General features: G+C 40.7%; 1 protein-coding gene across 2 annotated transcripts in view; it reads left to right on the forward strand.

Moving 5' to 3' along the window:
* LRRK2 (leucine rich repeat kinase 2) overlaps window positions 1-25673 on the forward strand; it is a 160135-nt gene that overhangs the window by 65063 nt on the left and 69399 nt on the right. For both annotated transcript variants that reach the window (XM_066591915.1, XM_066591916.1), the window contains exons 21-31: window positions 6870-7040; window positions 9389-9504; window positions 13626-13689; window positions 13783-13997; window positions 17204-17454; window positions 18894-19042; window positions 20273-20366; window positions 22324-22519; window positions 22604-22785; window positions 24747-24976; window positions 25125-25252. In XM_066591915.1, coding sequence (XP_066448012.1) covers window positions 6870-7040; window positions 9389-9504; window positions 13626-13689; window positions 13783-13997; window positions 17204-17454; window positions 18894-19042; window positions 20273-20366; window positions 22324-22519; window positions 22604-22785; window positions 24747-24976; window positions 25125-25252 — 1796 coding nt within the window. The remainder of the gene's footprint in view (window positions 1-6869; window positions 7041-9388; window positions 9505-13625; window positions 13690-13782; window positions 13998-17203; window positions 17455-18893; window positions 19043-20272; window positions 20367-22323; window positions 22520-22603; window positions 22786-24746; window positions 24977-25124; window positions 25253-25673) is intronic.

Here is a 25673-nt window from a genome sequence, read left to right on the forward strand (position 1 = left end):
GCTCTGTCCTAGGCCCAATGTTGTTCAACATTTTTATAATGTTGGATTGAATTGATGGGAAACTGATCAGCTTTACCGACAACACAAAGCTAGGAGGGATAGCTAACACTAGGGAAGACGGGGAGTATTCAAAAAGATCTAGAAAAGCTTGAACAGTGGGTGGTGACTTACAGAATTGTATTTAACAAGAAGAAAAGAAGAAATGCAAAGTCCTACATCTGGGCAAGAAAAATGAAAAAAGCACATACAGAATGGGAGGAATTGACCTAAGCAGCAGCACATGTGAAAAACACTTGGGTATACTAATAGATCATAGACTGAACATGAGTCAACAATGTGGTGCAGCAGCCAAAAAGGAAAACACCATTCTGGGATGTATTAGGAGAAGCATAGATTCTAGATCATACCTCAGAGTCAGACCTCATCTGGAATACTGTGTCCAGTTCTGGGCACCCCACTTTAAAAAAGACACAGACAAACTGGAGCAAGTTCAGAGAAGAGATATCAAGATAGTGAGTGGTCTGCAAATCATGTCCTATGAGGAACAGTTAAAGGATCTCAGAAAGTTCGGCTTGCAAAAAAGAAGACTGAGAGAAGACTTAATAGCTGTCTACAAATAATCTGAACGGCAGTCACACTGCAGAGGGATCAGCCCTATTCTCATTTGCACAAGGAAAGACTAGAAGCAATGGGATGAAACTGAAAGGGAGGAGACAAATTAGATATTAGAAAAAAAAACTTTGATAGTGATGGTGATCAATGAGTGGAACAGGTTGCCACAGAAGCTGGTGAGTTCTCCAATGGAAGTGTTTAAACAGAGGCTGGACAAATATCTGTCTGGGATGATTTAGTGATCCTGCACTGAGCAGGGGGTTGGACCAGATGACGCTGGAGGTCCCTTTCAACTCTACCATTCTATGATTCTACCCTGTGATACCCGTTTTTCATTCTCTCCAAAACATCCATGAGGAGGTTTTCCCAACTCCTTTTAAGACCCATTGTATCTAGTATTAGATCTTTGGGAAAGAAACTGGGTGAATGGGTTTAGTTCTACCTACAGCCTCTAGTGCAAATTTTGCCTGGCTGTGACACGAAACAAGTCTTTGCAATATTTAAGGATTTCCAGTGGTCTGAGAAGTTTGGTTTATTGGTGTGAGAGGTTGTAAATTCTACCCTTCTTGCTACATCTTGACATGCCCTTTCAGTTATCAAAAACAGTGAACTTGCACTTATCAAACGTAACTGCTCTTCTTCAGACAGCTTTATGCCTGAAACAAAACAAGTTGGTTGAAGTTCAAAAAAAACCACAGGTATCCCAACTGAAGTCTTAACCCCTTAGTGACCAAGCCTGTTTATGCCTTAATGACCAGGCCAAATTTTGCAAATCTGACACGTGTCACTTTAGCATGGAAAAAGACTAGAAAGGTTTTGCATATCCAAGCGATTCTGACATTGTTTTTTCGCCACATGTTGTACTTCATTTAGGTGGAAAAAAAAGACCGATAGAATTTGTGTTTATTTATTAAAAGCGCCAAAATTGGGAAAAGTTTGAAAAAATCGTAATTTTTTCACATTTCCAACTGCAATATCTCAAATATGTGCAAACATAATATAGAATTTTTTGCTAAGATTTATATTTCCATCTGTTTTCTTTATTTTGGGCGCACATTGGAAAAACTTTCTTTTTTTTAACCATTTAGGAGACGTACAAATGTAACATTACTTTTCAGCATTTTGAGGAACACTTTGTTTTCCTACACCAATCCAAGATTGGAAAGGCTCATAGGAGTCAAAATGATAGATACCCCCACAAGTGACCCCATTTTAAAAACTACACCCTTTAACGTATTCACTGAGGGGTGTCATGAGTATTTTAACCCCACAGTTTTTTTTCAGGAGTCAATGCAATTTAGAAGAGAAAAAAAAAATTCATATTTTTGCAAATATGTCATTTTAAAGACAGGACTTTTTTCTATAGTACACATGAAAATTAGGATTTGCACCCCAGAATGGATACCCCTGTTTCTCCGGTGCTCAGAAACATACCCATTGTGGCCCTAATCATATGTCTGGATGCACAATGGGGCCCAAAATGAAAGGAGCAATCGGTGGCTTTCGGAACAGAAATTTTGCTTGAAGGAGATTTAGGCCCCATTGCCCACTTGTAGAGCCCTTGAGTGACCAAAACGATGGAGAACGCCCCCAAAAGTGACCCCATTTTGAAAAGTAGACCCCTTAACGAATTTATTTAGGGGTACGATGACTTTTTTGACTTCACAGTTTTTGAATGAATCTAAGCCAAGCCGAAGGAAAAAAATTACAATTTTCATTTTTTTGGTAATTCTGTCATTTTAAAAGCAGTTTTTTTGTACAGCACATATATGAATGACGACTTGCACCCCAAAATGGATACCCCTGTTTGTCCTGTGCTCAGAAACATACCCATTGTGGCCCTAGTATTACGTCTATATGCACAATGGGGCCCAAAATGAAAGGAGCAACCGGTGGCTTTCGGAACAGAAATTTTGCTTGAAGGAGATTTAGTCCCCATTGCCCACTTGTAGAGCCATTGAGTGACCAAAACGATGGAGAACCCCCACAAGTGACCCTATTTTGAACAGTAGACCCCTTAACGAATTTATCTAGGGGTATGATGACTTTTTTGACTTCACAGTTTTTGAATGAATCTAAGCCAAGCAGAAGGAAAAAATTACGATTTTCATTTTTTTGGCAATTGTCAATTTAACAACTGGTTTTTTTGGAAAGTGTACATAGGAATGAAGACTTTCGCCCCAAAATGGATACCCCCATTTGTCCCGTGTTCAGAGACATACCCATTGTGGCCCTAATCTACTTAAAGGAAACATAGCTAGGCCTATAATGGAAGGAGCACCCGTTGGATTTCAGGGTACAACGGAATAAATTCCAGGCCCCATTGCCCACATGTAGAGCCATTGAGCGTCCAAAACGATAGAGAACCCCCACAAATGACCCCATTTTAAAAACTAGACCCCTTAACAAATTCATCTAGGGGTGTACTGCATATTTTGACCCCAAAGTATTTGAATGAATCTAAGCAAAGCAAAAGGAAAAAATTACGATTTTCATTTGTTTGGCAATTTTGTCAATTTAAAAACTGTTTTTTTTTACAGTGTACATAGGAATGAAGACTTTCACCCCAAAATGGATACCCCTGTTTGTCCCGTGTTCAGAAACATACCCATTGTGGCCCTGATCTACTTACAGGACACATGGCTAGGCCCATAATGGAGGGAATGCCCGCTGGATTTCAGGGCAGAACTGAATAAATTCCAGGCCCCATTGCCCACTTATACGGAAAAAAATTTGACTTCCTAAAAATAATCTCCCCCCTCACCCCCCCACCCCCCGCCATCCCCATTTTTTGGCATTCCCTAAATATTAGATAAAGGTAATAATATAAACTGCGTTTTATGTCCGAAGACAGGGGTGATTACGGAGGCTGGTTGGGATGGGCACATGGGGCAAGAAAACCGTGTATCCCCCCTCCTCTGATGTATTTTGGGGGGTATTTCGTAACCTCAGCGGCGGGGATGGGGTGTAGAAAGTGGCGCTCTGTGAGGCTTTGTAATCTTGCTGCGGTGCGGCGATCTCACAGAGAAGGCGCTCAACAAGCTGCTCCTGGAACTGCAGGAAGACGAACGTTCCCGGAGCTTCTTGTAAATTACGGATTACTGGTAGCGGTCTGAATAACGCCGGGCTCACGTAAACGTAGGCGGAATCCGCTTGCCGAGGCCCGCAGCGGATCCCAGCTGTGAGCCCGGCTGTGACCCTGCGTACGGTTGCGTAATGTACTGCGCATAACTGCCTACTCACACAGGCGGCTTTTTGTTTGCATTTCCCGCGCCGTCGCTTAGAGCTGACTCGGGTACCCGCAGCCCGTACACAATGTGTTTGCATATGGGGTGCGAGTATATCCGCGGTCATAGAGCACAATGGGCTCTAGGTCGCAGATATCCGTGGTAAAATATAGCATGCTGTGTTCTGTTTCTGCGAGTGGATTACGTAATTCCGACCCGCTAATTGGGGGGAATTGTGTAATCCAATGCATGCGATTGATCCGTGGATTACCGCTGATCAAGCGCATGCAGAACCTGTAATTCCTCTCCGGTCATGTGTGACCGGCCTAATGTTAGATCGCTACTTTATCACGTGACCGGGGACCGCTCAACGAGGCCACCGGTCACTGCTCCAAGCACTCAGCGACCGTTAGTCGCTGGGAGCAAGGAGATTTAAAATTTCCTGGGCTTCCCGGCTCCTGCGAATGTGTCCGGCATTTTGCCGGCGGGCGTATGCGCAGCAGCCGGAAGGGTCCATGGAGGATAATCGCATCTGGATTCAAATGCGGAAGCCTCCGAGAAGATGTTTCATCTCCCCACACCGATCGCATCGGTGAGGGGAAATGAAACTGCCACTTTTTAAAGAACGTTTACGTGATCGTCATTATGCGTTGGATAACGGCGATCACGTGACCAGTAACCGCATACCGCGGCTCCCCGTGACATCTCCAGGCTCTTGGCTACCTTTTGTAGCCAGCAGCAGGGAGATTTTATATTTCTTGGGCAATCTTTCACTTTTGCGCATGCGTCCGCCATCATGCTGACGGGCGCATGCGCCGAAGCTGGGGTAAGATCCGCGGATCAACATCCCACCAGGGAACAAATACGGGACCTTGGGTACGTAATTTCATACCCCCTTACGGATACGATCCATAAGGGGAGATGAAACTAACTTTTTAAACTTTTTTTTACTTTTAACTTTTTTTTTTTTTTTTTTTACTTTTTAACTTTATATGATCACCGTTTTCCGATGGATAACGGTGATCATATGACTGGAAACCACATACAGCGGTCCCCAGTCATATCTCCCTGCACTCGGCTATCTGTGACAGCCGGGTGCAGGGAGATTTTGAATTTGCCGGGCTCGCCGGCTTCTGCGCATGCGCGCCGCATCGGCACATCGCAGAAGCCAGCGGGGGGTCCCGACACCGGCCGGAGGACATCGGCGGACCTGAGGTGAGTATTTTCACCTCCCCTCATGGATCCGATCCATGAGGGGAGGTGAAACTTTTCTTTTTTTACACTTTTTTTCACTTTTCCGCGATCGTCCTTATCCATTGGATAAAGACGATCGCGGTACCGGGGACCGCTCACCGCAGTCCCCGCTGACATCTCCTGCCTCCCGGCTACCTACAGGAGCCGGGAGCCAGGAGATTTTAAGTCTCCCGCGCCGCCGGGCCTTCTGCGCATGCGGCTGACGTAATGCCGCCTGGCGCGCATGCGCAGAAGGACGGCTACGGCGCCCAGAGCATCGGGACAGCTGGGAGTCGTGCGGAGGACATCGGTGAGTAATTTCAGCTGCTCCGATTGATCCGATCCATCAGAGCAGCTGAATCTTTAACTTTTATTGCACTTTTATTTACTTTTTTGCGATCGGCGCTATCCATTGCATAGCGCCGATCGCAATGCCGGGGGGGGGGGGGGGGGGGCTCCGAACAGCCCGGGATGACAGCTCCATGCTGTCAGCTACCTGCGGACACCAACAGCATGGAGCTGTCACGTCCACAGCCCGAGGGGCATTATTCTCTGCAGGAAGCATGTTTTTACGTCCTCAGAGAATAAAGCCCACTTCGGGAAGACGTAAAAACACTATGGGCTGGTCGTTAAGGGGTTAATAGGGCAATTAACGTTGTATCCGCTTTAGATAGAGGGAGTTTTTTGGACAAAACGGATAGTAGCAATGTGGCTCAGTAAAACCGCGATAATTTTTCTATTGGTGTGGTATGTTCCACTAATTACAGTTCCCAGTTTACAGATGTAGTAAACATCATTTAATAATATCATTATTCAGAGAACATCCTATTCTAATTATGTAGTTACTTCGGGTGTTAAATCTGTGGCTAGTAGGGCCCCAACCTTAGGTTCCCTTCTTTCTCCTAGTATGTTTATCAGCTCTCCTACAGGTTATCCGGGTCTGGCTGATCTCCACGCGGGCATTGCGTTTTGTAAAGCTTGTTCACATATTCCAAAATGGAAAACTTTTCCATCCACAGCAGGCTGGTGTGAATATAAAGTTCACAGCTATGAGAATTGTAACTCTACACTTGTGGTTTATGTTATGACTTGTAGATTGTGCCACTTAGAATATGTAGGTTGCAATTCTACACCACTCAACGTACGGGTGGGAAAACCTGTCCAAAGTTTCTAATACAAACATTATGGATATATCAGCAGCTTCCAAGTGGGGGGACTTGCAAGGGTTTTCTTTCCAGGAAAAAAAAGAGTTACTAAACTCCAAAAGTGGTGGGGACCATTGAAAAAAATTGAGTCGTGAGGCTTATTGCATCTATACTTTACAAAGTAGGATCTGACATGGAATAAATATAAGACCTCTTTATTATCAATAAGATTATTATCTGTTTTTATTGGTTTCCTATATTGGTCTGTTGTAATTAATTATTGTGTGATTGGTTGCCTTTAACACATGCTTTTATGCTATGTATTGAGGGGTAGTATTTGGTATGCCATGAGGAAGTAATCTATTTCCGAAATGTGTAGCATCTCAGTTGTAGTGCCTATATGCTGCTTTTAATTTTCTAAATAACAGTTAGGGTTTTATTGGAGCTGTGGGCGCTGAAGTTTATTTTTCCATTTTGTTTGCTTTCATTGCAAGTCTCTTCATGCATGCCAGTCTATCATGAGCTGTGCCTTATTGCATGTGGGCTGATGGTTTTTAGATCAGTACCAATTTATTGTCATAATACAGCTTCAGTAGTTTCTTATAGCTTATAGTAGTTCTATATAGCTTATACCTTTATCTTTAACTTCCAGACTTGGGACCCATTTTGGCAAGAATGGTTTTTCGTTACCAGAGCAAACACTATGGTTGCAGATCTTCAGGAGATTTGGGCTGCATGCAGGACTTGCTTTATAAAGACGATTCCTTCACCCATGATGGTTTTGATGATGTATTTGCTAACAGTGATGACATGGATAGTAAAGGTAATGTACTTTGAAGAGAACCTGTCAGCTCTCTTGCATGTCGCTTTTTTAATTATGGTGACCATAAAGTAATTCTAGAGCATCTTTACTTTGAGTTGTATGTCTTGCCTTTCATCTGCTATTCCTCCTGGAAATCTATAAGTGACAACTAGGTGTTACCATTTATCTTGGCCATATGGAGTATCCATGTGCTTTCTGACCCAGCCTGATCAGTGCTGGCAGTGTCGGTGGTGTAAGAACCCCTCCTATTCAGAAGGAGAATGGTAACACCTAGTTGACAGGTTATTTATATATTTCCTGGAGGAATAGAAGAGATGCTCCAGGATTGCTATTTTATGAGAAATACAAGTATTTACTAATGCATATGTGTCAGGAGTGTTAATTTGTGTGTGGGGGGGAATGTACTGTATCATAAACAAATGGCATGATTTAGATGTTTTTATTGCAATGCTTTTTTTTTAATCATTATCCAAAATAGTGAAATATTCTAGTTTCCAGACTAGCCACTAGAGATGTCTCAAAAAACTAATGTTAACTGTTTCTTGAATTTCTGAGTCGACGTGGCTTAATGAAACATCCAGTTTGGCTCAGAAATGTGTAGCCTAAAGAGGTGTGAAAGATTATCACTACTTCTGTTCTCTGTTCTCAGCAGTATCAATCTCCTTCTCTTTTCTCCAAATCCCTTCAAATTACGAACTGTCATAAATCCTCACACAGTACTGTAGCAAGTCTATCCAATACCTTTCTTTTTTGTTCTTTATTCTGCGGAATTCACTGTGCACTGGTTGCATCCTGTCCACAGGCTTCCTCGCTGCTGCTGCTGCATTTCCCATAATCCCCTTGGTTGCAACTCAGACACACCTCATGACTGTTAAAGTATGCTCACTACACACATTAGCTTGCTTCCCAGCTGCAGTCCTGTTAGCAGTACATTTCTATATAGAGACCACAAACTATCCATAAGCTATATGTGGTACTCCCTTTCCTTGCTCAGTGCGTGCCACCCTTTACATAGATCAGTGTAACCCATGCTCAGACTAAATCTCTGGTCCATCTGCTCCAAATGTCAGGGCTGTGAAAACAAACCGCTCCTCCTGGAGGCAGTGCCCTGTGGTAGATTTCCATCACTGGCAAAGCAAAGGTAATTTACAAACAGGAGAGCCGCTGGTTGCCTGTCAAGCAATTGTCTTTGGCAGTATCTGAAGTAAAAGTAGCTGTAATGTGAATTTGTATTTCTAAACTGTTGAGTGGTTGACAGTCAAGCAATTGCGTATAGCATTATCAAGAATAAAAGTAAGGCCGCCTGCAGACGGCCGGGTCGGATCTCGCTGTGAGAATTCTCACAGCGGGTTGCGGCACCGTACTCCCAGTGCTCCTGCGGCTCACCTGTTCTCCGCCGTCTTCAGTCTCTGCTATGCGCAGAGCGGAGCTGGCCCGTCACTACTGACATTTCTGTGCGGGTCCCTGCGAGCCCCGCACAGAAATAGGACATGCCGCTATTTGTTTTCTGTGTGTGTTTTCACGCGGACAAATTGCGGCCGTCTGGCTGGGATTGCGTTTTGTAATGCAATCCTATGCAGGCTGGCACGGGTGGAAATTCTGCAGGAAATCCCACCGCTGACTTTCCGCCTGTGTGCAGGGGGCCTACCTGTCACTTGAATTTGCATTTTCAAAACTGTTGCACTGACGGATTTTTAATTCAAATTTATTTTGCGTCCGAAGACACTTTTTAACATACAACACAAAACAAAAAAATCACTCCTCCCCCCCTATAAATCTTTCCCATAAGTCTCTCTTGTGCTGTCCCAGCACATTTTATAGTTATAGTCCTTCGTTTTTCTGTCACCGCTTGTAGAGTTTAGTAGGGTAAACTCCTTCTTCCCTCCCTATTCCTTCCCTCTCCCAGAACACAACTGTTCCAGTGAACATTAAGCACTATCCTCTAAGCAGATCGGTATTAGGAGACTGAAGGCATGCAGCCTTTTGAGCCATGTAATGTAATATTTCTGCAATGTTTTCCTTTTCCTTCTATTGAGATTTAGATGCAGTGCCTATATACAGTTATATGTAGAGGTTGCATAAGACAAACAGTGCAACGTTTGTCTTTAAACCCGACTGCAAAAAATGCTTGTGAGACCAAAATGCATACATTTAAGTAAAAAAAATTGCGCCCCAAAGGTATACATAGACTTTCCCAGTATATGTGTGTTGTCAAAGCTGCAAATATGTCCTAATGCTTAAGCCTTTTAGGTTATCAGTAGTCTGTCACAAAGCAGTAGCAGTACTGTATATTGTTGCAAAATTAACATTATTTGTACTAAAATTTAGCTGATTTATTTTATTGTTAGACAGTGAAGGAATGCATCCTATGAAACAGTCCCACTCATTTGGCAGTCTTGACATTCATAAGGAAAATGCAAAGCTGAATTGTGTGGCATCAGATCAGAGGCAGACCAACTCCTTGGTATGATGTGAATTGATTGTTTTTAACATGATAATTCTCACTTTCAGATTGTTCTGTCTTCTACTTCTTCCTCACATCTTAAGATATGTGAAGCTGAACCTCCGCCATTGTGGGATATTTAGGATTGCTGTGTTCACAATAATTGTGTAGTGGCTAGAAAAAGCTAAATAATGGGAAACCCATAGTGTGGGACAATCCCTTTAACTGTCGCTAACAGTGTTCACAAAAGTAGCACTCTTAAAAACGATCTGTACTTTTAGACAAATAACTAATTGAAGCACACTTCTAAAAGGTGACATGCTTCATATGTATGAAAGAGCTGCATTACTTTAATTTTTGCTGTGGAACATCTGTGACAAAGAAGCGTGAAACAAACTCCGTATAGTTGCTGAATTTATTATTGACTTGCACCCTTTCACCGTTTGTTCTGCAAAATATTGGCATACATATGGGAAGGCCATATGGTACTATGTGTGTATCTATCTATGTATCTATCTTTGGTGTTCTATGCCACCTATTTTTTTCTTTCTTTGTGAAGTCAAACGGTAGCAGCACAGCGATGTATGAAGGTTTTGGGAAAGAACAATCAAAGTCCACTAATTTTATGTTTTCTTACCAGAGCAGTTTCACAATTGAAAGCTGAGTTCTGATTGGCTGCTATGGGCAACAAAGAGTTTTTCTTTTTAGAATGTTTTGATAAATGAGACCCACTGTCTTTACATTATATAGACATGATGGTGAATCATAATCCTGATGAATTACCAGCTCCGTAGCCAATAGACAAACGAAAAGCCCCCTGGCAGATTCGCGTACATGAGACAGAATTGACCAAGAAGCATCATTTACAAAGCTACTCAACAAGGCTGTGATTGTGCCAACATGATCACTGTTTTGTGTCAGTAAATGCAGATCAATGCGCAATGTTACTTCAGACTTTCAATGGATTTCCTACCAAAAATCACCATGATTTGTATTCAAGTGGCTTGATTCAGTTGTGCTCTGTAAAAAGACACTGACCAAGAAGATAGATTGAGAACAGTGATATAAGTGACAGGATTATTCATATCTGTACAAGGTATGTGTCAAAGATGGAAACAATATCGTTACAGAAGTGACTGTGTGTCATGAAGCCTTAATAGCCTTTCACAGAATCACAGACCTGTACAAACCATAACAGAGCCATGCTACCAATGGAGTAGGACCTATAGATTAGCAAGGTAAACACAAGAACTGGCCACAGTAGATTACTCTCAGCAATATCAAATATGCACCGTGCCACATTGAGCGTTTGAGAGGAATACAGGTCCGTTCCAGTCTAAAAGATTCCACGTAAATGTTTATGACTGAAGAGTTGAATGTAGAGCTGTATACAATGTTTAAGCAGAAGCTCTTTAATAGTAAAGTATCACGAGAGAAGTACCAGTGTATATTTCATGAGTACAACATTAGTTTTGGTGCCCTACGAACAGACACATGCCGTTTCTGCAATGCAGCTAAGATTCAAGATCAGTACATAATATCCCTGATCTTTTAGGCTGGGTTCACACAGTGGGGATTTGCTGCGGATTGCCGTTGCATATCCCCACTGCAGCAAAACTGCTGCGTTCGCAGTGCAATGCAGCACAAATGAGTTTTGCCAAAAAGCTGTTCACACAGTGCGGATTTTTTCTGCACAGCCACAGTGCGGAGATGCAACTGCGGCGCAGTTTTCAAAGATGCAGCATGTCTATTCTACTGTCTTTTCCGCAGCGCTTTTTTGTCCATAGCCCTCCATGAACGCAGCTAAATCCGCGGCAAAAAGTGAAAAAGCGCTGCGGAAAAAATCCACAAGCCAAAATTAACCTTTGAAGCGGTTTTGCCGCAGAAGCAGTTCTTCTGCGGCAAAACCGCATCGGAAAAACTACGGCAAATCCGCCCTGTGTGAACCCTGCCTAATGGTGAAACAGGAACTGATGATCATGAAGGAAGCACAGCATGCACATTGCACACCTGTTCCTAATGTTTGTTCAAATGATGTATGACAAGTGACAATTATCTCACTATGCTTTCAGCACTCATGTGTTGTCAACAAGCTAAAGTTTGTTTTACATGTATGATCCAACAGTGGCCAAAAGGGTTCCAATAATGTGGCCTAACTATTGATTAATTTCACAGAAAACAACATGGACAGTAAGGTCAAACATTAACATTTCATGTTATTCCTGTGGAAGGAATAAAAGAAATGACCTAGTATTGAGGGCATTGTGTAATTTAAAAAGGTCAAGGTGACCGGAAACTTTAAGGCCGTTTTCACACGCCATGTGTACATTTAGCCAAAATGTGTTTACGCTCAAGTATTGTAGCTGCTCAGGTGTTTTTTTTGCATACATAAATACACAGCTCTTTTGCACACTCAAATACATAGTACACAATCTTATGTACTGTGAATATGCAGATTTCAATGGTCTCTTGCGCTGCCCAATTGTGAAGAATATAGAACGTGTTGCTTTTTTTTTTTTTTAAAGCGTACAAAATGTGCGCACAAAATACAGACATGTGAATGAACCCATTGAAATCAATGGGTTCTACTCACTGCATATTGTGCATGCAAATTTTGCATTTGCGGTGCGCTGCGCAAATATGGACATCCGAATCTGGCCTAAAGGTCACATTTCCTGTAAGGCCTTAGTCAGACGGGCGTTTTTTCGCGCGATTTGCGCATGCGCATGCGATTTGCGCATATATAGAACCAATGGTTCGCTATGGTATCGGTCACATGTCCGCTTTTTATGCGCATATGTGAAAAATTATAGGACACGACGATTCGCAGATCGCGCCTATCTGCGTTTTATGTGCGCACCAAAATCATTTTTTTCGCCGGTCAGTCTAAGTTTCATGCGCATTTTGATGCGCATGGCGATTTTTCTCCGGTCAGACGGGTGTTTTGCTGCGACGATTAACACGGCTAGGTGCAGATTTTTCCTGCAATTTTTCGCCTCCGGTCACGCGATTTGCGCATGCGACATGCGATGCGCAAATCGCGCGAAAAAACGCCCGTCTGACTAAGGCCTAAGAGAGCATAGTTACATGGAGTTACAAAAAGGTTTTGATTTACTGAACCAAAAGTTGTCTATGTATTAAGTAGATGAGTGAAAGTGTTTGCTGAAACAAGTGTAAAACCAACACCTTTGCACTTAGTTCATGTTTAAAAATTCTGATACATTTTTACATTCATTGTATCCTATTTGGATACAAAAACAAGGTAATGGAAAATGACATCAGCAGCACCCCATACTGTGCTGCATCACAATGTGTATAATGGACCTTGGACTTTGCCAAAACTCACAAAACCTAATTCCAAACATGTTGGAAAATTAAAAATTCTGCACTCTACTCTTCGCCCATTTCATATAGACAACTGTAATGATTTGCAGGCCCTAAAGCAGTTTTTTATGCCTTTTTTCGAGTAACTGCCTACTCGGACGAAAAGATTCGGGGGGCGGCGGGGGGTAACGGGGGAGCTCTCTCTCCCCCCCCCCCCCTTCCCCAATGTTCCTTGCATGTATTTCAGTGCCCAGATTTCTATTTCATTGTATATTTTAGGCTTGGCGAGCTGTTAAACTATTAAATGTTATCAATTTTCATTACAATTAGACTTTGATTGTTCTTTTTCAGAGCCCTTCATGTAGGTCATGCTGCAGTTTAAACAAAAATGCAACAAGCTCTAAAAATTTCTAGCTTTCAACACAATGTGGAAGTCACACTTTTTTTTTCTACTGCACAAAAAAGTGGAAAAAGTGGAAAGATATTCTATTTGTGAACTTAGGCTAAGACAACCCTTCTATGGAAAAATGAAAAATATTAATTATTAATTAAAAATATAAATGTAATTACTAATTAATTTAGTCCACTATATGCAGACACTAACCACAATAAAAAATGGGCAGTCAACAGATATTAATGTAATTATGATAAAATATCAAGTCCTGGGTACACTTATATTTTCCAGCTAAAGTAAAATTTATAAAGGCATATTACATTATTGCTCATTTATAAAGGCATATTACATTATTGCTCATTTATAAAGGTATATTGCATTGGTGCTCTGCCAATTTTTCTTCACTGTATTTTTTGCTTAATAGGGTGGATTTGGGGATGAAGTTATTTTACGCCGCAAAAAAGACATCTCTCAAATTGAATATCCATGTAAGTACTTATGTAAAAATTAAATTAAATGTTACGCTTTTTTGCAATAATCGTGTTAATGTGAATATATATTAAAGCAGTTTTTTTCACTAGGTAAAGCACTTTTTTCATTGCACATGAAGCGAACTGATAGCACCTCCTCATTAAGTGAAAAAGAACATATTAGATCCTTAGATCTATCAGCAAATGATCTTGAAAGCATAGATTTAATAAATAAAAAATCCCTTTTAACCAATCATTTGGAACGTCTTGAGAAACTGGAGCTTCAACAGAACATTTTAACATCGATTCCCAAATCACTCTGTGACGTAAGTAGGGATTTGTACTTCTACATAACACATTAACAGAAAACCACAAACACAGAAAACTAGAAAGATTAAAATATGAAGAGGAAATATGCATAGGCAGAAGAATATCAGAAATTTAGCAAGCTAGAGCATAAGAGGAGGAAGGGGGAAAAGAAAAAAAAAAAGTACGATAGACATCCAAAAGAGGTGCCTATCTGAATCAGGAGGGTACCGTATTTTTCGTTCTATTAGACGCACGGGTCTATAGGAAGCACCCCCGTTTTACAGCGGGAAAATAGGGGGAAAAAAATTTAAACTCACCCAGGGACAGCGCAGGGTTAGTGCCGGGTGACAGAGCAGAGGGAGCAGCAGAGGAGACCAGGAGACTGGTCGCACATTTCTTTGTGCGATCGCGAGTGTAACACGCAATCGCGCTAACTAAATCGCATTCACGCGTTAAATTCGCGATTGCGTTAAAAATGGCAATCGGAACTAATTTTTTTGGCACATTCACTCTATAAGACGCAGCAACTTTCCCCTCCCGCTTTGGAGGGGGAAAAAGTGCGTCTTATAAAGTGAAAAATATGGTCATTAAAGTCTCCCACAAGCCAAATCCCTTCAGTAAAATCTGAAAAGGGTGGCAAAGATAGAGTGGTAAATGGGGTTCTGGTTTTGATTTCGTAGGTACAGGTTGGCAAAAGCATAAACCACAGAATTGATTTTAAGTTTAAGAAACACAAATTGGCCTTAGGGATCTAAATTAGGATCAATAATAACACGGGAAAAGGCAAAGCGCGATTTAAACATTGATGCAGGTGCTAAATAGTGCACCACTAGCAATATAATATTAAGGAGAGTGCAATCCAGACAATTATTTTTCAATTTCTACTGTGACAGGGCACACTCATTAAAAAGATAAATGGGCTCAAACAGTGCCCCTGCACGTTTTGCTGCTTAGCAGCATCATCAGGAGCAGGACAACAGCAGAGCGATGTTGTCCACTCAGGCATACCCACTGGTCATATTGTCAACATCATCAAAGTGCTATGCCATCACTGCTCAACACAGACAGTAGTGTTGCTGATCATGTGATTAAATCTGGATGACATAAAGCTATAAATTATGTTACTGATTACATGATCTGGCCCACCAGCTTACATCATAATTTTGGTGCCGGCGCTGCAGCTATGTAGCATCACTCATTCCTGTAGACTGCAGTGTAACGGCTTAAGGCCCATTTACACGCAGAGATAGTCGCTCAAAATTCGTTCAAAAGATAGCTTGTATGACAGTTTGAGCAATAATTTTGCATAAACGACTAATGGGCACTAATGTCCATTATTAGCTTATTAGCTTCATTTGCATCTAAATAAGCCTTAACGCAACAGGGCATACACTTACGTCCTGTGGATAGCACGAGACCAGGAGAGATCCCGCGCTATCCGTGATCTTTTCTGATGTCGCGCTATCCACAAAACGTAAGTGTCTGTCCTGTTGCGTTAAGTACCACGGAGCCAGGACGTACATTTACGTCTTGTGGCGGGACGAGGTTAATCGTTGAGTAGCAGCAGGAGCCGGCTGTCACTGATAGCCAGCCTCCTGCTGCAACAGCAGGGGTGCATTGGGACAGCGCCCCCACTGTTAACCCCTTTCTTGCCGCGATATATATAGATTGCAGCATGTAAAGGGTTCACAGAAGGAGCGTGCTCCCTCTGTGACGTCATCGGACTCTTGCGATGAAATTGTGGAGAGCCTGACGGGTTGCCAGGCATCCTGCATTGCCATTGCCTATGATCGCTATATCAAGCGATAAGGCATTGCAGGACAGAAGTCCTGCAATGTTTTATCATAGCGATCATAGGTGTGATTGTACAAGTCCCCTAAAAATAAGGTAAAGAAGAAAAATGTAAAAAAAAAAACAACCTTTTTTGTTCTTTTTCCCATATTGGCATAAAAAGAAAATGTAATCCCACGTATTTGGGATCGTTGTATCTGTAACGACGCGTACAATAAACTGAACATGCTTTTTATCCTGCATAGCAAATGGGGTAAAAAAAAATATTAAAAAAACAGAGGCAAAATGCTTACTATTTTTCATTTTGCCCCCCAAAAAAACGCAATAAAAGGGATCAAAAAAGCCATATGTACCCCAAAAACAGTACCAATAAAAACTATAGTAAGTCTCACAAAACGTAAGCCCCCACAGATCTCTGTCCATGGAAAAATTAAAAAGGTATAGGACTTTAAATGCAGCGATATAGAAAAAAAACGATTTCCAAAAAAAAGGGGTTTTTATTGCGGACAAGTGGATAAACCTAAAAGAAATATAAGAATTTTGATATTGTGGTAACCGTACCGACCCGCAAAAAAAATGTATTGTGTCAATTATGTTGCATGAGTAACGCTGTAAAAAAAATATTAAAAATCTATTGCAGAATTGATGCGTTTTCTTTCCCTGCTATCATAAAAAAATTACTAAAAGTTTTAAAATATAGTCTTATGTACCCAAAAATGGCACCAATAAAAACTACAGTTCGCCACGCAAAAAACAAGCCCTCATACGGCCGTGTCGACGGAAAAATAAAGTTATGGCTCTAGAGTAATGGAGATGAAAGTCCGCCAAAAATTGTTGCGTCCAAAATAGGCCATGTCATTAAGGGGTTAAAGCGGACTTTTTTCAGTTTTAATGAGAACTTACCATTTTGTACATCAATTATGTAGAATGTGTTGGGGAAACGCAGATAAATGGAAAATGCTCGTAGTCCATTCCAGAACCGTGCAGAGAAAACACGATTGCTGTAAGAAAGAGGACATAATAAAAATAAAAAAACAAGGGAATAGAAAATGACATCTGTAAAGTTGGCCTGGAGATATTGGACTATTTTTATATTATTGAAGAACTTTTTCTAAGTTTTTAAGGGTGCATTTACACGGGCAATTTTCTGCCACGCTTTCTGTGCATTGTTAGATGCACAGAAATTGCATGGGAAAAGAACCCAGTGTTTTTAACGAGTCCATTTACATTTGCGTTTTTTTTCTCTTCTCAGCTCTGTGAGAAGCAGCATTGCGAGAGGAAAAATTGCAGCATGTTGTATTTTTTTTCTTCCTTTTGGCAGCTGAAAAAAAATTGCATTGCACTCTCATGCAACTCGCCCATGTAAATGCACCCTTATTTTTTAATCTTACTTGAATTTATTATTTATTTTATATATATTTTTTTAATCTAGGTTTTCAAGTCTTTGACTTACCTGGATTTGCGCAGTAACAACTTCAAAACCTTCCCTGCTGCTGTTCTGGAAATGAGTAGCATCTCATTCCTTGATTTATCAAGAAATGAAATTGGACCTTCATTAACTTTGCCTACAAGCACAATATGTCTGACTCTGAAGCATCTAAATTTGTCATACAACCAGATGAAGGAAGTTCCTGAATGTATTGGAAATATTGCACAAAGACTAGAAGAATTGATCCTAGAAGGGTAAGGTGTCTTGCCGTGGAGTACGGAGTAATGATGCGCTGTACTTGTTCTTAAACTTCTCTTTTTAGAGAATATACATCAGCACTTTGTTCTTTTCTATTTTCTCCCAGTTGAGTCAGAGGTTCCCACTTGCTTCCCAGAATGCTTGCAGTGTTGTTGAAATGAAATTTGCACATCAGTTTGGACCCTTATGATGTGTTTGCTATCTGATTTTTCTTATCTGAAGATCAGCTAATCACATGGATTTACATACATAGCTGATAGTCTTATTGTAATAAAAGACATGAACAAAGTTAATTGTGCTATGTAGTAGATTCCCTTGATAATTATGAAGGTAATACGCTGCAATGTCATTGAAGGTACGTAGAATCCTTAAATGGTAGAGTTGGAAGGACCTGCACGGTCATCAGATCCAGCCCCTTGCTTAATGCAGGATCACTAAATCATCCCAGACAGATATTTGTCCAGCCTTTGTTTGAACACTTCCATTGAAGGAGAACTCACCACCTCCCATGGTAACCTGTTCCACTCATTGATCACTCTCACTGTCAGAAAGTTTTTTCTAATATCTAATCTGTGTCTCCTCCCTTTCAGTTTCATCCCATTGCTTCTAGTCTTTCCTTGTGCAAATGAGAATAGGGCTGATCCCTCTGCAGTGTGACAGCCCTTCAGATATTTGTAGACTGCTATTAAGTCTCCGCTCAGCCTTCATTTTTGCAAGCTAAATATTCCCAGATCCTTTAGTGAAGTGGCACTTTCACACAGGCCTAGCTCTTTACTTTTAGTAGTGCTTATGACTGGTATTGCAGCTCAGTTCTATTCACTTAAATGGGACATTGCGGTAGTAGACTGTAAAACCTGCTGCAGCGACTACTAAAAGTACAGAGCTGTGACTGGTAAAGACAATAAGGAGACATGGTGCAGACTGCAGTACTGTGGCGCTTTCAAGCAGCAGTTCAACAAGCACCGAGAGTCAGACCTTCACTGGTCTAATATTGATGGCCTATCCTAGGCATGGCCCATCAATTTAAGGAATCTGATAAAACCTTCAAGGAAGAGAAAGTATTGTACAGACAATCAAAGTTTTAGTAGTATTTTGCACATCATCAATAAACAATTGAAAGTTGACTAAAGCAAACGTCCATATGCAAGTGCAATTACATGAAGCCGAAGATCTGTTTAGAGAAAAATGAAATAAAAGTACTTATCAGTTCTGGTATTATGTCATAGCCATCATTTTGTGATATTATTTTATCTGCACAGTCATGCTACTGCATTTTCAGTATATTATAATACTGTCTTTTACTTTCTGAGCCCACTACTGCTATTTTATTCATAATTTGTTCTTTTTGTTATTTTATTTGAATAGCTATACATCTGCTTAATATGTAAGTTGGATTTTAAAATAGTTAAAATAACATTTATTAATTTTTGTGCAGTAACACCATTACAGAAATTCATGCCCCACTATGCTTGCCTGAACTGAGGACACTGAATCTGAACAAGAACTTGATTTCTTCACTTGGACCCAATATCCTGAGTAACTGTACTAGGCTAGAGATGTTTTGTGCCATGACAAACCAGTTGGGTGAGAGAACATAGTTTGTTAATATATAAATTATACAAGCGTTATTTGGGACTTGGCTATTTAATTACCTGTCACAGCTGATGCAGAGACAGACTAGGGGGATGCAAGCATGTCACCATCCCTGGGCGGGTGGTGGAAGCTCTATATCACATGAAGTGGTATTGGAACCAAGCGGAAGTAGAGACGCCAACACCGCTGGACCCGGATAGGTTTTATTTCCCCAGAAACCCCCTTGAAGTCCAGGATAAAGCCTTTAATAACTTTGTACAGTAATTGTTGGAAATATCCCTTCATGAAAGGCGCATTCCACTGCAAATTATTTGCCTTTCTATTGCACAACATCCCATGAAAAGCTGACCACTGCTAGGACCACCAATAATCAGCTGTTATGGCAGGAAGCACCTGCTGACCATTTTCCATGATATAACCCCTGCTATTAAACCCGCTTGCTTTAACATGACATATGGAAAGGGGCTGTCCAAAAAGTACAAGTGCTTTAATTATAAAAGGGACCTGTCAGGGCCTTTTATACTCCTAAACTGCCACCACTGCTTTATACTGCAGGGGATTAGGTTTCTAAGCTTGTTTACATTTTATATATATAAAAATTTATATTTCCTGCATTATCTATAGTAAGAAATATAAACCGATTATGCACCACATACAAGTTACACACGGGAATGGTGTCGCTCTTTTGATGCTTCACAGCTACAGGAACATCAGTCATACCAGTAGGGGCCAGTCAGCCAAAGTGCCAGGTATCAACCCAGCCTTTAGGGCATCCTTCCATTATTGCCAGGGCCAAGGAATGTTTAGTAATTCTGGGTCATATGAGCCAAATTGCATGTGTAGAGTTCAATGTAGAGTTCCAGACTTCTTATTTATGTACACATTTTAGTGGCTGCTCTAGTAATACAGGCACAGTTCCCACTGGGTTCTTTGGGAGCTGTGCCTGTATAACCAGAACTGGTCTTTACAATGTAAACAGAGCTATCTGCTTTCTGTTCCATATACACTTCCTGTGGCTGACACAACAGCTGATCTGCTGGGTTCAAGGAACAACCTATTTAAGACTGTAGCACAATTAGTGCTTCCAGAATAAGTATTTATAATTGGTGTATCTAGTCTTAATGTTATATCATACGATAAAGAGCCATTGTTACTTTATTAAGTACTCATTGTAAATTTATTAAATAATTTAAAAGTGCATTTTTGCTTGTTTTTTTTCAGCAATAGTGCCTAATATTCCTTCAAAGATGACAACATTAAGGCTGTCCTCGAATAAATTTACAAATATTCCTAAAGAAATTCTTCAACTCTCTTAGTAGGTGCACCACTTATTAAAGGACTGCTAAATTTAAGTAGCTAGATTATTTAAACTAAAGGTCCATTTACACGGGACGACTGTCGGACAAATGTGCTGTCATATGGGAGCTCCTGGTGCTGGCTCGCTCACAGATCGGCCAGCAGGGGGGCGGGGCAGTGCAGGAGATTTCTCTCCTCTTGCTCCCCTGCCCCTCTCCATTGAGATAACACAGTGGCCGTTCACTACTGAACGGCCGCTGCTTAAACTGAATGATGAGTGATCAGCTGATCGTCCATCGTTTATGCTGCATAGAGAGGGGCGGGAGAGCAAGAGGAGAGAAATCTCCTGCACTGCCCAGCCCGTCTGCTGGCCGCTCCGTGAGCGAGCCAGCTCTGCTAGCTTCCGTGTGACAGCACGGGAGCCTGGACACACAGGGACGAGTGTTGGCCATCGTTTGCCCGACAGTTGTCCCATGTAAATGGTCCTTAACAATAGTGATAGATGTAATGACCGAATCACATGTAAGGATTAGCAGGTTCCTTTAGGAAGCTATTAAATGCAGATTATGCTATAGTGTATGGTAGAGCACACCATGTGAACTTGGTTTCTTGTTCTTCATGAAAGAAGATGGTTAGAAAGTAAAATGAGACTGTGGAGTGTGATACTTGGGGTTAATTTAGCATCGAAGATAGCATCTTCTTGGACTCTACAGAGGTGTTTTGTGGTGCCGAGTGGCAAATAAACTGCATAGATGCTAATGGAAATCCAATAGAAATGCCTTTATTCAGCTTCCAAATTATTGCAGCTATGAAAACAACAACCAACGTAGCCCACACGTAAGGCACTATCTCACTTCCCTTAAATTGAGGTCCCTTTCTGAGCACTGTGACTTTCACTGAGCTCAATCCAGTTCTTTCTGGTGAATGATGAGAGGAGAAAAAAAGGGAGCGAAGCATGTACTTAAGATTTCCAAAGTCTCTATAAACCGATGTTTTGGTGTTTGAATTTTATTTTATTCTCCCTTTGATGAGTCTGAGAGGGTGCAGGCAGTCCACAAAACGTTAGACCTTCCCAGGAGGATGTGCACATACATGGAAAAAATGTAGGAAAAACAGTGGTTGTTGGCGCAATCCCTTTTCTTAAAGAGGCACGAAACATATTTTTAAGCTGGACTCCTCTGTTTTTATTAGGAATTAATCCAGCATACAAAAGACGTGTTTTGGCCCTTTTGATACAGCCCCATTTTTAAAACTTGACGTGACACTTTACAGTAAGAACTTTGAAGGCCTGTGTGTCTGCCATCTTTGTACTCCAATAAGCCTCGGCCTCTTGGGTGCCTGTCAGATTTACACTGTAGTGCGACAATGAAAAAAAAAAAAAGCTTAAAAATTATTTAATGATTAACGCATACCTAACTTTTCAGATAATTTTTCAAAATAAGCTGCCATGTGTTTATTGAGTAATGACCCTATTTCTGGATATTGTATGGCCTCTATGCTCCATTCATCACCATTTCCCCCAAGTTTCTTTTCCACAAATTCTCAAGTCTCTCTGAGCTGGTGGGAGGAGCCCACTGTTATGTTGTGTTTTATGCACTGTGCACAGAGAAAATAGCTGAATTTGATTCTTAGCTATTTGCAACACACAAATTCACATAAGTCACTACAGCATCTCGGTCTCTCTCTTATTAGAGATAGGCATCACTTGACAACAGGTAGTGGATAGCAAGTTGGGAAGAAGGACAACTTCTAGTGGCCAGAGCTTTAGAGGGATTTTTCAGCACAAAAACACAATTTTAGGTAAATAAAGTGATTTGCATTGCTATCAGATAAGGACAAGTTGTTTGAAAAGTCAGTGGCTATTTAGGGTGTTAAATTACTGCTACATGATGCCTTACATTTAAGGTTAAGTAACAAATGAAGGTTAAATACTTTCCAGTAATTTCATTGACATACATTCCTGTTTTTGCCTTAAGTTTAAGAACAGTAGATTTAAGCAATAATCAGATCAGTAATCTACCTGGGCCCCTGGAATGGACTTCAATAAATCTGCGAGAAATCATTTTGAACCACAATCAGATTAGTATATTGAATCTTGAGGACCTCCGTAAAGATCCAAGCCGGTGGTCACGTCTTGAGAAACTACATTTTTCCCACAATATGATCAAGGAGGTAATACTGTACATTTCATTTCTAATATTACTTTGCCTCAGATTTCAGACTTTGCTGTCATATTAATACTTGAATGTGTTTTAGATACCACCTGAAATTGGATTTCTTGAGAATGTCACTTGCTTTGATATAAGCCACAATCCAGAATTGAGGTCCTTTCCAGATGAAATGGGAAAACTTACTAAAGTATGGGATCTGCCACTTGACGGACTGCATCTTGATTTCGATATGAAGCATATAGGATACAAAGCCAGAGACCTCATACGGTACGGCATTTTCTTTTATCACACAGTTAGTCTAACCAGATCTGTAGTATTATCAGTGTATTATTATTTTAAAGCAATATTTATTAGCATTTTGCTCTAATCTGCTTTATAATCAAGCAACTCGAGCACCAAAACTTCAAATCTGTTTGAATCCATGAAAGTTATGCTCTTTTAACAGATATATGTATACATTATAATTGATAGTAATACATTTATGTCCACTTCTCTGCATCACGTAGTCACAGAAGGTGTGCCGTCATCTTTGTTTGTCCAGGAGCGGAGGGTCGCTTTAAAGTGTTAATGGGTTCCTTGATTTGGGGTTGTGAACTGGATTGTGTCGCTCTCATTTTTTTATTTTTTTGTAAACCGACCCAAAATTTTGTACTGACTGGACTCTGTTCTTTATTATTGTTTCTGTCCAGCGTTCCTGTCAGGAATTCTATTTTTAAAGTTTCCAAAACGGCACCCCTGGATGGGACCTAAACGCAGGTCCGGCCTTAGTTCAGATGGCGCCTTTTTGCAAAAACCGTTTTGGGTGCCACATTTCTCTACATCATAGTAAGAAACACTGGGTAGAACTTTCACAGGCTAATTTAAAAATACAGGCTATTTAATATGTTACAGTTTCACACGAGCTTATTAGTTGTATTTCTGTATCTGATTAAAGTGGAAAGAAATGAACTCCTTATGGTCGATTTCACACAAGCCTATTACAGACGCATTTTTGGCCAGAATATCTGCAGTAAAGCGAGGCGAAGTCACTAGTTTCAGCTTTGTCTGCACTGGATGCCACTAAAACGGGCTGATCATGGTGTATCCACGCGATCAGCCAGAGCCCCACCTGCACACACTATGTTTAAACTTTTTTTCTATATAATGTAAGAACAGAAGGTAGCTATAGGAATTTAATCCCCTTCAATATAGGGTAGTAGTTGCAGTTAAAGGGAACCTGTCACCACCTAAAGCCATAGGCCAGGTTCTCAAGAGTGCAGGGATGTATTTGTTTATACTCAAGCGGCTTTCCATTCCAGCACAGTCATCTGCTAAAGTTGGCACCAGTGGACTCAACTCTCTGGGCTTTGTGCACACACTCTCATTGAGAACAGTGTGTTTGCACACCCAACCCGCAAAGATCAGTCTACTGTGTGCTCACACACACACTGCCCTCTATAGGAGTGTGCGTGCACAGGCCCAAAAGATGAGTCTGCTGAAGCCGACATCCACTTGTGACAATGCTGGAAGGGGGAACAGTATAAAAAAAAAATCCATCCTCGGGACCTGACCTATGCGTTTATGTTGCTTATAAGTGGTGACAGGTTCCCTTTTAGGCTAGGGCTACAAGACTACTTTGGCCATGACCCATCACATGGCCAAGGATCGCCGTGTTGCACTGCCTTTCCTGCCTGAGGATAGACCAATAGTTTACAACAAAACATTAAAATTCTCTTCATTAATTCTAAAGGGAAAAAAAGAAAAAAAATGTCTTGCAAATAAAGAACTATTGAATAGGAAACCAACTTCAGCATCATGTGAAATAATGACATTTCACCCCTACAGCTGCCAGCGTGAGTGTGTACAGAAACCTATTGGTCACCGTTTCAGCAGTTTTTAAGAGAGGCTCCTTTCAGGTCTTGTCTAGGGCTGCTGGTTTTGGTATTTTATAAAGAAACCCTGTTGGGATCCCTGAACAGAAGCAATAATGAGGTCTGAACAGAGTCTTAAAAGCATAATATATTTTTATATGATTTGGAGTTTCAGAAAATGAAAGCAGACTAGAAAAAAACATGTTAGTATCTGGTTTTAATTAGCAAAAAATAAAAAATCTAGCTGATATATTTTGTCTTTATGAAGTGATGCCTCTACTTTTTAAAGGGGTTTCTTGACTTAAAAAATGGGTCTTATATGAGAATTATAAAAGATACAGATTTTATAGATCTAGTAACATGATATATTTTATTTAGATTTCTTCAACAGCGATTAAAAAAGGCTGTTCCTTATAATCGTATGAAGCTCCTTATCATGGGAAACACAGGAAGTGGTAAAACAACACTTGTTCATCAGTTAATGAAAGAAAAACGCCCCGGACAGGGACCTGAGAAGGCTACCATTGGCATTGATGTGAAGGACTGGCCCATTCTAATAAGGGGGAAAGTTAGGAAGGAAATCACACTGAATGTCTGGGATTTTGCAGGTAAAACGTTTTCATGTTTACTATTTGCAATTCTATCCTTGGATTAGCGATGTTGTAATCCTCCTTAGACACATATGATTGTCCTTTTAACCATCACCATTTACATTTTTATTGTGTGTGTTACTGTATGTGACCTGTTTGGTTTCAGGGCAGGAGGAGTTTTATAGCACTCACCCGCATTTTATGACTCCACGTGCTTTGTACCTTGTGGTTTATGATCTCAGCAAAGGGGCCTCAGAAGTTGATGCAATAAAACCTTGGCTTTTTAACATAAAGGTAATCTTTTGCATGGTATTTTTTTTATTAAATAATGTTAATAGAACAAAAATATACATTTGTAATCAGGGGCACTGCTAAGCTCTTAAACGATTTGGGGCATAAGCCACAAGAAATATATACTGAATTTCCCATATAGCAAAGGCATGTTTTACATAATAAACTTAAATGCACCAGCTCAGCAGCTCACTGCTCTTGTATGGATATTGCTTTCTAAATTAATTTCTGCATTACCAAACCTACTGGAGAATACACTACTGATATAGACAGTCACAGGTAAAATGCAAAAGAATTGCATCCAATGACTCTCAGGTGATATCTTAATTCCATGTTAGCCAGTAGAACAAAATGTTATTGCTCCTCAATAAGAAAACCAAAAAAATATTTTAGATATAATTCTTTTAAATGGCTAACAAAAAGA

Source organism: Eleutherodactylus coqui, chromosome 2 (assembly GCF_035609145.1).
Source record: "Eleutherodactylus coqui strain aEleCoq1 chromosome 2, aEleCoq1.hap1, whole genome shotgun sequence".
NCBI classification, from domain to species: domain Eukaryota; kingdom Metazoa; phylum Chordata; class Amphibia; order Anura; family Eleutherodactylidae; genus Eleutherodactylus; species Eleutherodactylus coqui.